At 41.1% G+C, this 20,615-nt stretch overlaps 1 protein-coding gene across 1 annotated transcript in view; it reads right to left on the reverse strand.

Moving 5' to 3' along the window:
* HS6ST3 (heparan sulfate 6-O-sulfotransferase 3) overlaps nucleotides 1-8,745 on the reverse strand; it is a 304,705-nt gene extending 295,960 nt beyond the window's left edge. The window contains exon 1 of the mRNA XM_035319224.1: nucleotides 7,963-8,745. Within this exon, the coding sequence (XP_035175115.1) occupies nucleotides 7,963-8,501 (539 nt within the window). The 5' untranslated portion in view covers nucleotides 8,502-8,745. The remainder of the gene's footprint in view (nucleotides 1-7,962) is intronic.
* Between the last annotated feature and the right edge of the window lie 11,870 nt (nucleotides 8,746-20,615).

Consider the following 20,615-nt stretch of genomic DNA (forward strand, 5'->3'; position numbering starts at 1 on the left):
ATATCAGTAATCATGTCAATGCTGAATCACTATCATACAGATAGGCCAAATTAGACCCTTAGGTCACGAAATCAGCCTCCTACGCTGTGTCTGAAAACCTTGTTCAGCAATTACAGAACTGTGACAGAACTTTCAGTTACCTTCTAAAGCAACTCAGGACATTAAGACAGTCAATTTAGTTTAGCACATAATGCAGGAATTCCTAAGCTTGGGGTGTAAATGCTTCCAGAAAGCAGGCAGCAGCTCAAATGCAATGCTAGATGCACTGAAGAACGCCAGTTCCCTTCCTTTCATCAAGTCTCATGCTGAACAGAGAGCAAAACCTTTACATTAGGAGCTCAGTTCAGTGTCATTGCTGCACCATGCTCCAAGAGGAAATGTTTTACTCTCTTAGAGGGCAACATATAAAAGTTGCCTGCACACTTGAGGGGAGAAGACATTTAGTTCAAATGGCTCTCCACCCTTTTCATTGCACTCCTTTGCGATTAACAGCACCAAGCTGGCAGAGAAACCCCTTTCCCCCACAGGGGTCTCAAAAATCAGAGTGAGTTTATGATTTTATCCCTATTGCTGCCACTGTCTCTGTCCACAGATTTAACTTCTATTGGCACTACTCAGAAACTTTTCCCATTCCACCTCAGACCAACACGTATACCTAAAATGATGTAAGAATTCAGTTTTAATCAATACCCTGCTCAAGAGGATTGGAAATTAAGTTAGGCAGCTAAATAATACAAATTAAAAAGCATCTTATTAACACAGGAGTCAAAACAGCTGCTGTCTTGTAACACTGGGCAGCCCTAGGGGACAGTACTGACACTTCCACTTGTCTCCCCCTGACTCTCTTTGACTGGCTCCTGCACAAAGAAGAGAATAGCTCCTTCATTTCAAAAAGTATATTAGCCTATTTTTCAGAATAAGATATCCAGGAGACAACAAAAACCCATCCAATTTGTAAGACTAAAAAATCAAAAAGAGGCAGCAAGGTCTGCATGAAAGGAGCAAGATAATTCACTTGGGTAAAACACGGTAAAGCTCTCTTCCAGAGATGAGAAGAACTACTGCTCAAGTGATTGATTATGTTCATAACACGTTCTGTAAATTTCAAGGCAAGGAGGTACAAGTTTCACAGGTATCCCTAAGTTACAGTGAATGACAACAATCAATTCCTAACCAAATTAGTGCTGACCATTGTTTCATCAACACTAGCAACGAGCAGAAAACATGAGTTCTAGTCATTTTTGTAGCCCCCACACAAGGCAGCCTGCTGAGGCTTATTGCTACAGCCCCAACAGTCTCAAGACAAACAAGACTTTGGGTCAAAAGTTTTCCAGAGCCGCAACAACCACAATGCTGGAAAGCTACATCCCTATCAATCATTCGTCTGCCGCTCCTGAGGTTGGGTTGGAGGGCAGACATCTCACAGCAGACAAGGACAGTGCAAAAAGCTGGGGAGAGTTGCTAGTTTCTCAAACAATAAACAGTCACAAGCACAATTAACAGTAATGCAAAGAAAGTAGGCTCAACCACAACATGCTTTTAAGCACAAGAAGGAATTAGAAACAAAAGCAGACTCGCAAAGAGAATATGAAAGGTCTTTATGCTCAAGTTGGAATAAGTTAGACTGGACAATGAAAAGTGAAATAAGTACACAGTAAAGGATAATATTCTAGGAATATATTCTACAATCAGGTCAAACAAATAACAAGACGAACATTTTGAACACTTTATGTAAGATGGAAGAGTTCAGTGTCTCATTAGCATCAGACCCCCTTGAAAAAACACCGGTGAAAGGCTGTCGTTCCAATAGAAAGAAGAAAATAGTGAAATACAACAGTTAGCAAGTACATAAATTACACATCTAGAAAGAAACAGCTTTGGGGAATTAAAAATAATCCCCACCCAAGAGTACTAATCAAGGTGTCAGAACCAGTCACAGAACCAAGGCTGGCATAGGAAGCTTAGGAAGGAAGTGTGAAGAATCAGAGGGCTGAGAAAGGTAAACAGCCTCTTTTAAAAGGATGCGGGAAACAGCACTCACCTTAACTCCAGTGGCCATGATTTCTAAAACAAAGAGCTTAAGACACATAGAATAAAAGATTACCAGACAGCATTGTAATCTCAGTCAAGCTGGATCAAGTCAAATTTCCTTCTAAAAATACAGCAATTTAAAGAGAAAGAGCAAGAAGGAAACACTTTTAAAAAAATAGCATGACTAGACAACACTTCCAATTAGTGTCATACGCTAGAAAAACACTGCCTAGCAAAATAATAATAATAATGTGGCAGGGGCACAACTCTGAGAACTGCGTTGCAGGGAGTTCTACCAAACAAAAGATTATTACAATGGGATTTAATTCTATTCAACGTTTGCATCAACAACATGGGTGCTGAATACAGAACACATTTATTAAATATGTCGATGATATAAAGCTAGGAAGGACAAAATTAAAATTCAAATCAATTTTGCAAATTAGAAACTGGCAGAAGAGGAACAAAATCAAGTGAGGATGAGCACAAAGCTCTATACTTAAACAGAAATAATGAGTCATGTGAAAAAGACAATGGGAAATTTAAGTAGTCTGAGAAAATAAATAGTGTCTAAATCCCAAGCTGGACAGTCAATGTCACACAACTGCAAAATGAGCAAATATCACTGAAATGGACAACCCACAAGCATGACTTCCAGAATAAATGAAGTAATCTTTCCTGCTCTACTTTGTACTACATATATGGATGAAATATTGTACCACCACTGAAGCATCACATTTCAAGAAAACAACTGACATAAACCCAAAAAAGTAGAAAAACAATAAAAATGACCTAAAAGAAATATACAATGAGCTGGACTGGGTTATTTTTTTCAGTAAGGGAACGTTGAAAGAGGACTTCCTAAGAACTGAAGTACCTAGCAGGCAAATAAAAAGCAAGGGATCAATTTGTTCTCCATGTCCCTCAAAAAAAAAATATCTCACTGAGCACTGGAGGGAAGACAGTACCACTTTCCAACTGTAAGGATATTGAAACCCTAGAAGGGATTACTGAGGGCTCTTCTAAAGTGACCAACAATTAAGGTAACTAAAAAAAAAAATCACCATGTCGGACTGTCAGTAGCAGAATCACAAGAAGTTTCTCAACCCTTGTTGTTCCTTAAATTTATGAGGGGGGGGGGAAAGCTCACTAGCTAACATTCATTTCAGAAGATACCAAGATGCAAGAGAGAATTTGCAGGTTTTTTCAGTTTAAACACTTGAAGCTTTTTGTTCTCTTCTCCTCCTTACCTTCAGCATAGTCTTAATTTTCAATTAGCACTCTTCTTACGTGTTTGTGATGATCACAGTTACCATGGCTGCAAAGAAAGGAGTCCATCTTATGCTCTCTTATTGCTAGAGCTTTAAAAAACCTCAATTGGACTGCATCAGAGGAAAAAGGAACCTGCTAATTTCTATTTAACTCTCCCAGTTCTGTGACTCATGGGTTTACTGGTGATTTATACTTCCATAAGCTAACAGAGCATACGGCAAGTTAAACAGACATGAAGAACTGGCAAGTATAATAGAAGAAAACTAATGAATATCAATACTTTAGAAGACTACACTGCACTGATAATAAAACTCGTGTGGTTTACAGAATTAGACTAATTTCACTGTTTCATATATGAAAATTAGACAACAGTTTCAATGAAGTGTTCTCTCAAGTGTGCAGTTTAAAAGATTACCTTCCTAATTTAATCAAACTAGTAATAAGTAATAATGAATAATTATTAATGATATTACAGACACCAGCAAGGGAGAAAGTGTGCCTTGATAAGAACTTCTGAAGGTCCCCTTTCAGTCCCTCATACATAAGGCACAGAGGCCAAGCAAACTGTGTGCCACACACTAGGTTTTACCTGGTACCTTGAGAGGCAGACATCAGTTAGGACCATGTGTCTGCAATGTGAGATGTGCAATACTTCCCATCGAGTTTTAAACATCTAGCCCAAACCAGCCCCTCCAGTCTTCCTTTGTAGTCACGGAAAGGAATAGCTGCCCCTCCAGAGGAAAATTCATCAGGTCTCAGCCATGTCTTTAGCCCCTCTGAAGGGCTGGCTGTATTACTGTGCTCCTACCTACTGTCTACAGAGGCAACCTAATGGCACTTGCTCAGACTTGAGAGCAACTCTTCCATGGCATCCCAATCTGGACATCTAACGTCATTTCTCTTTCCTCAATAAAGATCAGTTGAAGCTCCATAGCCTCTGAAGGAAAGCTAAGTTCCCAAGGTAGAACTAAACACATCAGCTGTGAGGACAGAGAGGTCAGAGCAAATATCTAACGAGATAAAGGAGTGTTCCTTACAAAAAGATTGTGCACCATTCCATGACTTTCTCCTGTAACAGCCATTTTTGGAAGGCACAGAAAATAACCCAAATCGCATGCACAGGGTACAGCAATAAGTCTCCTGTGAAATGTATGGGGGGTTTGCTACTGATGTAAGAGCTTCCATGTGAACCTAACAGCATCCTCATGAGAGAAGTCAGTGTTCTAATTATATTATTTGCAACACTGAGCTGAAAACCACATTAATATGAGTTTAATTTCAGACCATATCAACTGCATACTCTTCTCAATATCCTCACTGTCCAGAACACAACTGTTGTAAGAGGGAAAGCTGCACATTAGTGTTAGAAACTAACAGCACTATCCTGTAAACACTTAGTGTTTCAACATAACATTTCACATCCTCCAAATTAAAACATGTAAATGACTGAAGAAATTAAAAGTTTTGCAGTGCCTTTATTTGTTTTAAAGTAACATCATTCAAAATAATAGCTTTGATTCCAAATATAACAAAGAGTTTGATAAATATTTCTGAACTTCACATCAGCATCCAATACACAGACAAACAACTTTTCACACTGAAGCACCTAGGCTGGACCCAGGACACGTCACATCGTAAGTCCCATAGAGGTAAAGGTCCAGCAACCTTAAAATTAGAGTTGGTGTTTGGGCTTCAAGAGTTCAAGTTGCTGGGTCACAATGGCAGCTTCTGCCCTGAGTTCCTTCTTCAGATACAAGATTTCAAAACTCAAACACCAGAAAATGAAAAAAGCCAAGATCAGGTCTCTGCAATATCCCAATGAGATCTTAGAGATGTAATAGTTCTGTAAGCACGCTGCTCATGAAGGAAAACAAATCCAGGGTGAAGTAGGGCTTCACGTACTTCCTCAAACCCTTAGGGCCATTCCCTCCCTTATTTTTTCCATGGACTCTTCTACAAACCTCTGTCAAAAGTTAGGACTTCACCTAATGTACAACAAAATAGCAAATAAAATATAAGATTAAACAAGGCTCTCGCTTATTTAATCTTTACTTATGCTACACTATCACCAGCACTCTAAGCAGCAAGATTTTAGAATTCAGAGATTTACACCCTGAATTGCTTATCCTTTCTTTGTGGTTAAAGATCAATTACATATATTGAGATCTGAAATAATAGATTATATCAATACCTTGCTATGAAGGAAAAAATAAAATCATCCTCACTGCATATTCAAATATATTACACAAGTGCTCATACACCCAGGTACCAAATTCATCATTTGGTTTGTCCTGTTGCCCTCCCAGCCACAAAGAAAATCCAGTGTCGTATACCTAACCAATTTAGCCTAATTTCCTGGCTCCACTGCTAGAAGGCTGAAGAGAAAAGCTAAGCTAATCTGGGAAGTCTAATGTCTAAAATACGTTCAGAAGCTCTAAAGGATTACTAAAAAAAATAATAAAAAAAAATCACTGTGCTCTACTTAGGCTCATACGCTAGTTCCTTGCTTATTTTAGGCACACGGTCACCTCACGCTCAATTTTCAGTTCATACATTAAAATAGACCTAGATGTATGCCTCTAATAGTACAGTCCTCCAGCAAAGTATTTTAGGCTTGATTCCAACTTTACCAGGAGCAAAGACATTCACAGCAGAGCCACTCCATACTTCAGGGTTATCTGATAGTTCATTTTAAAACTCCTTGAAAAAAATATGAAGTCAAGCTACACGACTATAAAGAGAAAGCAGTGATAAAAAGAAAAAGATGTCTGCCCAGAACAGCATATAATACAGCAAGAAGGAGCAAGTAGTGGAATGAAACGACCAATAAGTATTCACAGCACTTCCCTCGCTTACGTGAAGACAAATCCAGAAAGCCCAAGTAAGATGCCATACTAACCAAAGCATTCCCTAACTCAACTAAAAAATATTAAGAAAACACTTTGGCTGTAACTGTTCAAGTGTCACTACTTGTCTTTTTATTCAGTCAGAATAATTACTAACAAACAACTGAATAATCACCATGACCTGCTTTGTGATTCAACTCAAAGTTTTCAATTAATATAATCATGTTTTCTACCTAAAAGTATAAAAATGACTACTTCAGTTTTACCGCCCATTTGCGATCTTCGCCATCGAATTTAGCACTTGGTTATTTACTTACTACTACTCTTCATGACAAACAAAAATAAAAGAGGATGCCAGCGGCAGGTAGAGTATTCTCAGACATTTCTGTATTACTCTTCCTCCTCCCCTCCTTGGTTTCCATTACGATTTTATTGAATATTCCTTGACGCTGTACTGTTGCCACCAAGCTATTTTGTCCTTGAAGACGTTCACAGCATTTCTCTTCCACTAGCACATGAAGCCATACGTTCTATTTATCCCCAGCTGAACATCTTTCATAAAATTGCATGAGTTGCCTTAACAGCACGCTGCAAGTCCAGCACAAGTCCCCAGCACTCAACATTACATCATCGTGGCTGGAATCACGCCAAACGTGCGGAGCTATGTGGTATGGGAGGATCTGTTATCATCTTTGATGCTCACATCAAGCCATCTTTGAGTTGTTCAACAACAGCAGCCAGCTATCTTGGTGATGAAGAGGACCAGGGAAAATGAGTCTGTGGGCGTCATGGGCTGCGTGTTTTTACAAGACCAAAAGCAATGTGTGAGCGGTCCTGATAAAAATGTACAGTCTGCAGGCTCATAAAATTAAGATGGGTAGTAAAATGGAAGAACCTTGTGTTATCTGGAAAGCTATATAACTTTAAAAAAAAGACTTTTTTTTTTCCCCCTCAAGTATTTTACATAAATTGAAGCTGCAATCATTATAAAGTTTAAGAGAGAATTGATCTGCTACTTTGTTACTGCACATGTTCAGGGTCTGTCATACAGACAACGACAGGACCTAACTCTAGCCTGGAAACGTGACTGAATGGTAAATAAGACCGAACAAAGCCTGAAACTTAGTGAATCGCCTACAGCTATCCTGCACGCAGAGACGGCCGAAGGACAACTTTCCCACTTCAAAACAGAAAAGATTTGTTTCCAAGACCCGACAAATGCCCAGCGCAAGCTAACACGAAGAGAAGCGGTGCCTACAGCCCGCGTCACCGGGGATATTTATTCGCACGGCGATTTTTCCCCCACGACAACCTTCCAGCTTCCCAGGCAGCAGGCGACGGGCACTCAACCATCCCGCCTGCTGCCCTGAAACGGGGAGAAAAAAAGATGCTTTGAGGACTGCCGGATACTAATTACAAGGCTGCGGAGGCACTCGTGTATACGCAGGAGGGTTTCGGTGAAGGTTGTGCTTTTATTTTAAAAAATAAAGTTTCTAAAGGTGCGTGGCTGAGAGAAACTCGCGAAGAAGCGGGCAGGGCTCGGTCCCTGGCACAAGTTGGGGAACAAGACGCACACCTCCCCCCGGGGAGCGAGCGGGACGGCGGACCCCGGACACGTAACCCTCAGTTATTTATTAATTTATTATTTATTAGCCGCTCCGTTTTCACCGACGGGCGCTTCCCGCCGAAACGCCGTGAGGTGAAAGTGAGGGGGGGGGGTCTGTGAGGGGCCCCTCCCCCGCTAACGGCCGGGCGCGCGCCGTTTAACGGCCGCTGCCTCGCGCCCCCGGCCCCCCCCCCCCCCGCGGCTGACCTGAGGGTGCGGTTGCCGGCGCAGCCCCGGCGCTCCATGGCGGCGGGCACGCAGCTGGTGAGCTCGGTCCAGTCGGCGTGCAGCCCGCAGCTCCAGCCGGTGGAGAAGCGGGAGAAGAGCCAGGTGTCCTTGTCGCCGCCCGGGCGGTGGCAGGCGCACTTCTTCTGCCCGGCGCGGCAGTAGCAGGGCTGCTCCAGGCGGATGTTGCGCACCAGGTGCCGCCCGAAGGTGGTGCCGCCCGTCTTCTGGATGTGCAGGAAGACGATCACGTCGCGGCCCCGCATGTCGAAGCGCACCCGGCGGCACAGCTCCCCGCGCGCGAACGGGAACTTGGGCACCAGCCGCGGCAGCGCCGCCGCCACCGCCTCCTCCGCCTCCTCCTCGTCCGCCGGGTCCCCTCCGCGGCGGGCAGCGGAGGCCGGCGGACGGCGGGGGCAGGCGGCACCGGGGCAGGCGGGCGACACGTACTGGTAGACGATGAGCAGGAAGAGCAGCGTCAGCAGCGGCGGCAGCAGCCACCTGTTGAAGCGCTCGTCCATGGCGACGCGCAGGGCACGGAGCCGTGCGGTGCGGTGCAGCGCGGGCTCAGGCGCTGCCGGCCGCTGCCAGGGCGGACGTCCCGCCCGGCTCCCCTCGCTCGGCGGCCGGCGGCATGGTGCTCGCCGCCCCGGGCTCGGCTCAGCCCGGTGCGGCCATGCCTCGCCCCGCGGTCCCCGGCCGGCAGCAGCGGGCACCCGACTCTCGGCGCCCGCAGCACCGCGCTGCCGAGCGGCGCCGGCAACTCTCCAGCCCAAACGCGCCGCTCTGCCCCCCGCGGGGCGGGGCGCCGCGCAGCCGCCCACCAATCCGGGCACGCGGCCGGCCCAGCAGCCAATGGGCGGGCCCGGCACGCTGGCCGTGCCGCCAATGGGAGCGGGGGGAGAGTAAGCGAGGGCGGAGAGGGAGCCGCTCCTCGCTCCCCTCCAGGTACCGGGAGGAGACCAATAGCGCCCGGGGGGGCGGCGGAGCCAGCCAATGAGGCGGCGGGGGCGGGGCGGAAGGCAGCCAATGAGGGGGGAAAGGGGGCTCCGCCAGGTGAGCGGGGCGACCGGGCCATGAGGCGAGGCTCGGCCCGGACCCCCCAACGGTCCCGAATGGCCGCGAACGTTCCAGAACGGCCCCGCGGCCGTTTGTCCTGAGGCACCTCGGGCGCTGCGGGCGTTCCTTTGCCAAAAACACCACTTTATCCGCGCTCAGTTCTCCGTATTTTGTAAAAGCCAGTTACAAGCACCTCACATCCAAATATAAACCTCGTACAGCCCCTACATTATAGTGCGTTAACATGTAAGGCATGTTGTGCTCGAGCTGATTGCTCATCTATGCTATTTAATCACAGAATGTCTTCATTTACTCCATTTATTCATTAGATGCCTGGCAGCGCTAGGGCAACTTTCTTAGTTTCTTTCAGCCAACTCTGGAAGACCTCTTAACAACAGAGCAGTACATCCCCATGGCACTATTTAACTGTAAAACTACAAAAAAAACGTTAAACCTCTGCATTTTACGATGAAGATTTTAATACGGAAAGCCGGAGTATTTAGACTCCTGAAAGAGAACGTCAGCTTCTATTAAAAATTGTGAGAAACACTACAAAGTGCCAGAAAACAGCCTAAACTAAAGGAGATAAAACTCTGGAAGCTGTGAAACGTTCATAAAGTTGCTGCTACAACTCCGTTCGTCACCTGGCTTCAAACATACAAACATATCACACACACACATGCTTTTCCAGGCCCCCACAAGACTGTTAAGGTATTTTGCTGCTAAAAGCCTTTGGATCTCACCAAGGCATCACGAGAGATGCACTTCCCTCTGCAGTGAAGCTTTGCAGAGAACGCCATGGATTATCTGGTGAAATTCACCCCTGTACAACCTAAGCATGGGTACAAGGCTGCCTTTCTACCTTTCTCTTTTAGCAGCCGATAGGAAACCTGTCCCACAGGTAGGTGGATATTGATGAACGTAAAGTCCAGCAGCATATCGTCCTCACCTTTACCCTGTTCATTACCTAACAGGCAAACATCAAAGCAGAGAAGCAACATTAAATCTAGCCTTGTTTCTGTAACAGAGCAACACTAGGATGGCTTGTGTTGGTAACTGTGTAATTGGAATAAAACACCGCTAAATGATTTAGACTGAAGTATCTCTCATAGTTCTTTTAGTAAGATACAGAAGTGCCATTACAATTTAAGATTTTCTCATTAAATACCAAACTGTTGACACATTACCTTCATTTCCGTGAAAAGGTAAATTTACTCAACAGGGAAACCGTGAATTACAGTTACATTTAAAGTTCTAATTTATTTAAACTTGCACAACACAGTTACTGATTTGTGAAGACCAGCAAAAATCCGTATCTATATCTATTTTTTATTGGACAGAAAGGATGTACAGGAGGACATTTATAATGAGGTTTGGATGAGAAACTTGACCTTTAAAAAACTGTCATATTTCTGAAACTGGCAAAAAATACGTGCAGGCCCACAGAAATGAATGTGCTTATGCATCTCTCAAAGACTGCCTTTTACTTATGAATTTTAATATTCCTAATGATGTTTTGCAGACTGTGCTTGCTGTAGAGCTGCAACGCAGAGTACCTCCAGCACCTACCCAGTTCTTCAAAACTGCATACAGCACATGCCATTACACCATAAGCTGTACTGCCAGCGCAGCCGAAGGTTTGGGGATCATTTGGGGACTCCAGCAGCTGCCTGCCTGGCACTGCACTTAGCGGATGTTGAGTACCCCTACAAAGAGAACATAGTGTTTCTAGTTGGTAGTATTCTATGTTCTCCTTAGAGATGTATGTGTTATGTTGCAAGGCCCCGTGGGACTGAACTTTACTAAAATTAGTTAGGTTCTTTCAAAGTCAATGGCTGTAGTTCATCAGCCTCAGTGAAGCAGTAATAAGGGTCATTTTGAATCCAGTCGTGTTTCCGTTGATTTAATGGGGACTAGCTGAGTTCAAAACAAAGCCCTTAGAACTGCAAACACTGTTCAGTCCCAACATTTTCCCCTTTAAAATATAACTCAGCTGTAAGTCTCCAATGAGAATTTACTTATAAAGAAAATCAAAAGTTAGTTACAAGCTAGTTTTCAGGTACTCTGAATAAAGTTTCCGTGGATTTCAAAACAAAACAATTACAAGTAAGATTTAAGGTTATTTCTTACAGAATAATTCTCCAAGATCCTGTGCTGTCAGAGTATAGCTCAGAGTTCACCAAGTATTCAAATAAGAGAATCCTGAAATGATCTACTCCTCATAGCAATTTCAGATAGACCACCTGAAAAAAACAAACACTTGTTAAAAACAGCATGCAATCTCTACTGTCATCTCTACCAGAGAAGTGCCGACATGTGAAAATACATGCACAAAATTGTATTAAAATTCCAACACAGTACGCCTCTTCTGCTTGGCACGTCCCAGGTAGCACACAATAGATTTTCTGAGTTGCTAAAAATAAAAATTGGCATGCTTACCATTTATTTTAGAAATCGATATAACATTTGCTAGTCTGAACCAACGGGCATGGGAAATAGTGTCAGTGCCAACATCAAGGTTTGTACAAAATGCATAACTAAGAAAATGATATTATGAAGCAAAGGTTCAAAAGTATGATTTCATTCAGCAATTACCTGTCTGACAAGGTTAACATTTAATAATCTATTAATGCAAAATTGAAGTGACACTTACGTCACGTTGGTTTCTTTCAATTATTTATCACCACCTGACTTGAAATGTTTCAACACTTGTAGCCAGTTGAGATTTCCCATAAAACAATTTTTCATTGTTCAGCAAGTCCCAGGTCTCTCCCTTTTCACAAGGATGCAAACTGTAAAACTGTAATAGCTAAATTAATAGACTCATGCTAACTTCATTCATCTCTTTGGGATTAATTTTTTCCAAGGTTTATAGTATAAACCTCCCTTATTTTTTGTCAGATTAATTTTTATTCTTTGCAGTTACTGAACCTTCTATTTCAATGGCACATTAAATGCTATATTCTTCCTTTTAAAGTAATCTATGCATTATACTGTCACCGGCTCACCATCTTGTAATTCTTGCAACTCATCACGACACGTTAATTTTTACTTCTCATACTTGCTGTTCTTTTTATGTAGGTAATAACTTTCTTAAACCTACGACCCCCCCCTCCTTTTTTTCCTTTAGTCAGATATAGACAACAAAGAACAAGTGAAACTTTAGGTCCAGCAGAGATCATAACGTAAAAGATGTGAGTTAAAATGTGTCCTTCAGTTATTTTCATACATTGTCCTGGGTGTAATATAGTATCAGTTCACTATTCCTTTTTTATATATACTATGCTGATGCTTCAGTCTTAAATGTGTGCCAGTCCCTATGCAAATACCTCTGAAAGTCATTCTGTACATGCTGCTGCTTGTTTCCCTCATGAGCTAAATGACCAGCCGTATTCCGCTTTGAATATTGGTAATTCCACGTGTGTAAGGCACTGACCTAGGACAACTAGAACATCCAACATTTTACTCAGTGCCCTTTTGTTTGCAACCATCAATCAGCAGTTTAAAACTGCTCACAGAAATATTACTATATATATAGTTACAGTTGTTGGGAAGATAGTTTCCCGGAAAAAAAAAAGGGGGGGGGGGGGGGGGGGGGGACGGGACATTTCTGAAAACTTTGAGCTTGATCTTCTTAGATCAATGCTAAAGCTTAGCTGTGTATAGGTAGCTGTCCTTTCTACCAAGCAGACATGGTTACCTTTTGCTCTTGCACCACTACAGCCCATCCCTAGATCACAGTGGGCATCCACACCAGCAAATGGGATCATTCCTGGGCATTGCAACATGGTCGTTCAGCAGAGTAAAGAAGGAGAAAATGCTCTAACGAGGTTTTGGCATGTGGGTTAGCACTCTCCCAGACAGCGCCTGGAGATAGTCTGGGACTCAAACCATTCCAGAAAACATTTCCAACCAGCACTCAGTCACCAAGAGCATCACTGCAAGTCAAGCTGTGTCACAGTATATGGCCTCAGTATCCAAGAAAGTTCCTGAGCATGTTTAATTTACTGATGTAGATTCCACCACCAGAGCATTTGCAGTTCTTATTTTAAGAAAGAAAAACTATGTTCTCTCTTGCCTTTTGGACTGTGGTATTATCATTACAAAACTCAGGTTGAAGTTCCAGTGTGTTTTCTAGCAGATAAAAATCTCTGGCATGTAGGACCATGTGTGGGGCTTACTGGAGTTCACTGCCTGGAGAACAGGATGGCCACCAGACACAGACAATGGTGACCCTTGCTGGAATCCAGCTGTAATCAGAACTATAGCAAGGATGAAGTCAGGTGTGACCACTGCCTGCAAACTGGCTAACAAATAGCCTCTGGCTGATTTTGCCATTCAAGAAGATTATGTGCAGCTTCACGATAAGGCCAGGTAAGAGTTGGTGAGTGGGAAGCTACTTGAGTGAGGCTACAAGTACTCCACCTATTTGAGGCTGCAATATCAAATGACTAGCAGCAAATGCGGGTCCTGGAGCAAAGGGAGAAGGCAAAGAGTATGAAATGTAGCGCGTTTTATTGTAATCCCAAAGAATAAATATAGAGTTGTTTGTGTATGCTCTTCATGACAACTGGCATCTGCAACACAAAGACAGCATTTAACAGGACAGACAGAGAAAACTGCTTTCCCATTTCTGTCTTGTGCAGAGAAAAACCTAGACCTACTTACACACATTCCTTGCAGTCTCCAGCCTTTGCATCCTGTAATATTTATGATGTAAACTCTAGAGTAGCTAAAAGAGCAGTTTTTGTGGACTTATTACATATCAAAGGTATTCAATCTATACCACATCAGATTCAGGTACAAGTAGAAGTGCTACAGACTCCGTCACTGACAAACATGTGAAGGACATCTCTATTATATTTGAATATGGCCTTTTGTTTTTCCCCATAAAGAGCAGCCTAACAGTATCCAATACATTCCCCTTTCTCAAAACTGTGATGTCCAAGTCAACCTCTAAGTTCCCAGACTGCAACTGCATCCCCAACACTGACTCACATCCAGGCAATCAATGCAGAGAGAGACCCGTCTCTTCTGAAACTTCCTTCTGCCTAACAAAAACCAACAAATATCCCTATTAGTATTCTTTCCAAGACCCCACATTTTCTCATACAGGATAGGAGTTGCAAGACTGTGTAACACTGCCACCTGGTGATATGCATCATAGCAATATTTTTGTCCTCACCACACAAAACCCTTTTGCTTCATTTCAAAGGTGACGTTAATCTGCCAGTCCCCATCAAACACAATTTATCCCACTATCGGTTTATCTTGTGCACTTCTGCTTTTCTCTAGAAGTCAAACTACCCCTCTTGCCCTTTGCAAAGCTGTTCTGGACATATATTGTCTTTTCCTCCAAGACTGACTTTTATATTTACTATGGACAATTACAGTCTAACTTTATCCAAATCTGCAACCCATCTTTGTCTGAAGTGTAGAACTGTAGTGTCTGCTGAGAAATAAATCTGAAGTAATATTAGAATTGATCCACTAGACCTTCCCTCCAACCTATTTTTGGTTCATCTTTTAGCCTTTGGGATGTAATGTAAACAAAACAAAACAAAACAAAACAAAAAAACTCCAATAGCAACAACAAAAACTCTTCCGGGAAGACTCCATCTCCAAAACGGAAAAAAAATATTTCTGTTATATTTTATCTCAGACTCCTTCATCTCTTTCATCTGATCTTTGTGGGATACAGGTGGAAAATGAAGAAAAGCATTGCAAGCGGTAGATCAGGCTCAACTTTCAGCACCCCTATCTGGCTTTCACAGCTGTCTGCAAGTCTGAACCTTTCTTTTATAACTGACCTCCAACTCTTTACTGAAAATCACAGCAAGTTCTGAACTGTTATCGCTTTCTGGGTTGCCACTACTTCTTACTAGACCTTTCTTGGATTCATTTCAAGAAACTGACCTGGATACTTTGAAGTCTGAGTTCACAAACCACACATTGTTTATGTGCCTCTCCAGGAGTTTTTAGACCTTTCTAAGAAGGACTCCAACTCCTGCTAGGGGATTTTTTTAACTTTTTCTTATTTACCTAATCTAGTTCTACAGGCACCTGAGTTACTAGTCCCTCTCTGGTCCAGCTGGAACACCACTATTTTCTCCTTAGTATCTCATTTTCAAACAATTTGCTTACTCAACCATAAAATTGTGCCAACCCTACACCCTTGGAGGAGGCATTATTTCAACAGTGCTGTTCATCATGAAGAACTGTTTTAGAATTGGGATAGTTTCCAAGAAGTAAACAATGTATTCACATTTTTGCTTAGAACTTGTTTTTCTTGAGGTCCAATTCTCAGCTTCCTATCAGATAAACAGACTCACAGCAGGGTTGCATAGCCTTCACAAAGTATAAGAAAGTAAGCTTTTTCCCAATAACTTAGTTTTCCTTCTAGGTTCATTTTAATAACTTGAAGGCATGTGATCAGTGATTCTTCTGTAACACAGATTTGATTTTATTGTTGGTTTATGTGTGTGTAATCATAAAATGTATGAATGGTAATACATAATTCTCTAATTTGTGCTATCCAAGTCACTAAAATACTGCTTCTATTATCAGTTAAAAGTTTAGTTGGACTCCCAAGAGAATTTGAGATGAATTTAGGTTTAATTATGAAGAAATGCATGTTACCTCACGGCTGGGGCTACAGTGGAATTTCCTGTTACCTCAAATCTGGCCAACCTACAAAACTTACAATGCAGAAAAGTTATTAGTACTGTAGGTGTCAGGTGAGATACTCATACTCAGTTTAAAGTCCTGATTTGAGACACCTGTTTCCAGCACTAATTTACTGCATTTTATGATTTCAGATTGAAGTATGCTGGGAAGACTAGTTACCAGAAGAACAGGGAATTTAAACCTACAACAGCAAATTCTGGCACAAAATGTAAAGATGTGAATAATTCTAGCCCTTAACATAACATAGCAAGGAAGGATCTGTTGGCTCTGCAGTCTGTCGGAGACAAACCAAACACTAGCTAAAAAACAGTAGGGGAAAGAAAAATCATTCAACACAGACAAGTTAGAGATGAAAACTGTAAATTCATAGGGAGAATTGACATGAAGATTGTTCAAGTGTTATTTCAGATTTAAAATGGCAAAAATCAAGGTAATAATTCTCAGGCTGTCAGAAGAGGAGATCAAAACACAGGTTGGTCAAAGCAGCTAGTTTGGACCTGAAGCTGAAGCGCTTCAGTGAGGAGATGCATGTCCATACAAACAACTAGCATTGCACATATGTTTCTGGCAAAAGAAAAAGCTAAAATAGAGTAGGAATTATATTGGTAAGAGAAGATAAAAGTAGCCTACAGCAGCATAGTCACATTGAGGCCTACAGATTACTGATGGTGAGTGAAATACCAGAATTTGATCTATTAAACAATTACATTTGTGCATGGCTATGTGCAAGCATAACTGGGAACTAGCAGGCATTGAAACATTTTAAATTGATGTTTTTGATTATAACAAAAATCATGTGCTGTACAGCCATTTTATTTAAGTACAGATTTTTTTTTTTAATTATAATCCCTTCTCCCAACTGTTAAGAAATGTGGGATGGAACTTGTCCAGAGATTTTAGAATTGCATTCCTTTAAGAAAGTGTTTGAGAACCACAGGTTTATTAAAAAAAAAAAAAAAAAAAGGAAAGAAAACAATTGGAGAAGATGGAAGGTTGTACTTCCTTTAGTAGATTTAGAAAGACTCCTTAGGAGAAGGAGTCTGGGACCTCCAGTAGGCAAGGTCTTATTTTTCCTTCCTACATATCATACAGTAGACCTATTATTTCATCATAATCCTTTCAAGAGTCCTAAGTATATCAGCCTATTAAAATAAAATACATTGTTTATGATAACTGTCAGAGATAGTTACCAGAACTATAGTACTAACAGTAGATTAACAAATGTAAATAACCAGTACAGGAGCCATATGTCTGATTTAACCTCAGTTAGTCTAGGAAATGATGATCAAGGAATACCAGAAAAAAGAAACAAAGCCAAGCTTTCCTGTCAGAAACCTAGCTTTATCACAAACCAAGGGATAGATATAATTTTCGTTATTTTACAGTGAGGTATTACTTATACGTTTACCATATATGTGTGTGTACGAAGTTAGCCAAGTATCCATCTATCCATATGCATGATCATTTTATTTTAGCAACAAAGATATTACAAAGAGTTCTACATCCAGATAGCATACATCCAGTATTAATCTTGCTGCCTTCTTTTTCATCGACTTGAGTTTTCAGTGCCCCAATGTCTGGAACCACCCATCACTGCTCCAGCAGCACAGGTAGGAGGTGAAAAAACCTGCAGAACTCATCCCACTGGCTTCTTTCTCAAGCTGCAGTAAGCTTGCATGGCTGGGAATCCTTTTGCTAACAGAAAGATACAGGAGAAGCAGAAGCTAGCACATTAGAGGTTAAACAATTTGCATTTTGTTAATAACACTTCATTTTTGCCCCCAAAGTTTATCTACATTAAAATATTCTAAATGTAGTGTGTTTCTGTAAGTCTAATTATATGCGGTATGTGAAAACATATTTGATAATCACATTGCTAATTACGTGCAATCACTTCAATACACAGGTGCAAAGCTCCAGAAATCTGCATATATACCGCAACCTTGCAGGTTCAGTGACCGGTTATTTCTCTGCTTATTCAGAGTTTTGAGTGGCTAATGCCATTTGAACTAAAGAAATATGCTATCCTGATAAAGATCTAGGATTGAATTTATATGTGCATGTTTTAGTGCTAAAAAAAAATGTAATTCCTGACTGTCCCACATTTTATGAACTTATTAAAGTACACATTTTATAATTTATTTATGGATATATCACATTAATGTCAGAGATGTGGAAATAATAATTTTTATCTTTCTTCTGGTGGTTTTAATTCTCACAATGTTCATTTAATATATGTTTGCCTGGAATATCATATATATGTGTATGTGAATGTGTCTTTCCCAGTTTGGATTAAACTTAAGGAACCTTCTTAATGGTTTAATAATAGAAGGTAATAAGACTTGAGCAATAAATCCATTTTCATTATACGCGTAATAGCTTGTGGCTGCACTTTTTCCTTCTCTTTCATTTATGTATAACTTATTTTTACATTGATTTTTAAAGCTGTCTTGACAATGGATTGTAATTAGCTTTGCATATAAATCATAAAAACTGAAAAATTTATATACTCAGATAAATTGAAAAGGACATAAAATGTTAATTTACATTATTGAAAAGTAATATTTCTATGTTCCCTCTAAATATATTCAGTGTGAGTTATTGAAAGGAATGGGTTTACATGACTTGTCCGTAAGTATTTTTTTTTTTCAGATTTGGGAAGTAAGATGAAATGAGCCCTGAGAGATGAGAAACCTGGCTACTAGTTTGCTATTATTGTTACCAGGATGATGGAACAAGGAAAAGGGACATAGCAAAATCTGAAAAGCAGCACTGGAAGTTGTTCCAATGGAAACAAATCCATTGCATTTCACACAATAATGAGTGACTAGTTCTGTTTCGCTTTAGTTACACCAAGCTTTAATTAAAATAAACCACACAAGTGTCACAGAATAATTTAGGTTGAAAGAACACGCTGGAGGTCATCTTGTTCTACTTCTGCACAAAGCAGGACCAACTTCAGAGTGACCTCAGGTTGCTCAGCACCATAGCCAGTCAGGAGCCACAGAGCCACGTGAAAGCCCGGGTGTCACCCTAGGTGCCGCTGCCGGCAGAGCTGGCCACAGGGAGGTACAGCAGATTTTACCTCTCTGGGAGCATGCCAAAGGCAATTTGGTTGAGGACTCATGGGCTAATTTTCCAGCTTATGTTTTCTTATGTACCTCCTCCAGGCAAGGATTTAGTGCTTGGGTTACTGAGCTGACTAAAAGGGAAAAATCACTGATATACCTTATTGTACGGGTACCTTTTCTTTACATTTTCCACCTCGCATGCAGCAGCAGCACATTTTGATTCATACATGATAGGTCTGTAAGTCATATACAACTCCTTTGTTTCTGGAAATACTATATCTTTTCAGGAAATGCACCTGTAGTATCACACTGAAATCCTTTTTTTTTTTTTTTTTATGTACTCAGAGTTATCCTGAGGCACTTTTTCGCACACACCAAGTAATGTAAAAATACTTAACTTGCTCCTTTTTATACAAACACCTTCTACCTGCCAGTTATAATCTCCCATACATTTGCATGTAGCAAACTACATTTAAAACACAAGTGTGTGGCTATTATTTGAATCAGTAACAATGGTTAATAGTCTTACAGTACACTTTTAGTTAATTTTTGTATTACTGGTGCATCACCTGTGTATCATTTTCAGGTCATGTAGCACCATTTAAGAATCACTGTGTTGTATCCACCATCTCCAAGATAAAGCATGATGTTTTCAGTGCACTTCCAGTAGGTGGCTAATTGTTTTTTTGTTTTTTTTTTTTAAAAAAAAGTAATTGGATCCAACTGGAAAACTGGCATTAATTTACCCTTTCACCAGTTGTTCATATTATCTTTGAGATAGATCTCAAAGAACCAACATGAAACAAAAACAAATTTTCCCTTCAGTTCTTGATTTTCCTACATGATTTGGAGTTAAGTCATTATTCTTAAGCAGATGTCTGAAGATTTTCTCCTTGAACTGTGTGATGTGCCCAAGACTAAACTCTTACTATTTGTACACACATCATCCCTGCCCCACATTTGGAAGCACTAAAACTATAAATGCACGCCAGCCTTCTAAGATTCACCTGGAGTGTCTGCTACTTCACCCAGCTTTCAGATATTTAATAGAATTCAATAATTTTACTGTTTAGAATAAATACTAAGGTCCAATGCAGATCCATCCCACATCAACTCACTCAGTTTTTTAGTATTAGTCACTGTTGCAGTAAGATTGTCTGCTGACATCTTTTCTAAAAATCACTTCAAGTACACAGACCTGCATCCCTGTCAAATTTATCAATATAGCTTAGACAAATAAAAGCACATTATTACAGTGCAATATATGACCTATCTTAGGGATTACAAACATGTCTGTAACCACTTAAAAAGGTTTCCACTAAAACCCCACAGCAATCTACGTACAATATCATTCTTTCCTTTCCTTGAGTACATACACACATTCACAAGTTGCAATTAGAGAAAATGGGAAAAATGCTTGTATTCAACACCTGAAAACCTCAGGGTTCTGTAAAGAAGAGAATAATTGTGGGAGCACCCCAGTTAATAACATCAGAAGTGCCAACTCATGTTACGTGATGAACTTGGTTCAGCAAGCTGAGATCTGGCATAGTCAGATGAGAAAAGCCTGCTGTGCTAAAGATAAGCTCTATTTTTATTCATTGGTACTGCTAGTTGCCCAGGTGTGGCATGGTAGGAGCCAGCATGGTTCAAAAATCAGTGCAACCACACCGTCCTGCTGGCACAACACAACAGTGCCACTGCTTACTGCAAAAGCTGCATTTCCCGTTGTGGCCAACGCATTCTCCACGAAGCCACACAAGCATACCCACAGATTCATAGGAAGTTGGCTCCTCTAGCCCAGGAGGTATATTCTTT

This window comes from Oxyura jamaicensis, chromosome 1 (assembly GCF_011077185.1).
Source record: "Oxyura jamaicensis isolate SHBP4307 breed ruddy duck chromosome 1, BPBGC_Ojam_1.0, whole genome shotgun sequence".
NCBI classification, from domain to species: Eukaryota; Metazoa; Chordata; class Aves; order Anseriformes; family Anatidae; genus Oxyura; species Oxyura jamaicensis.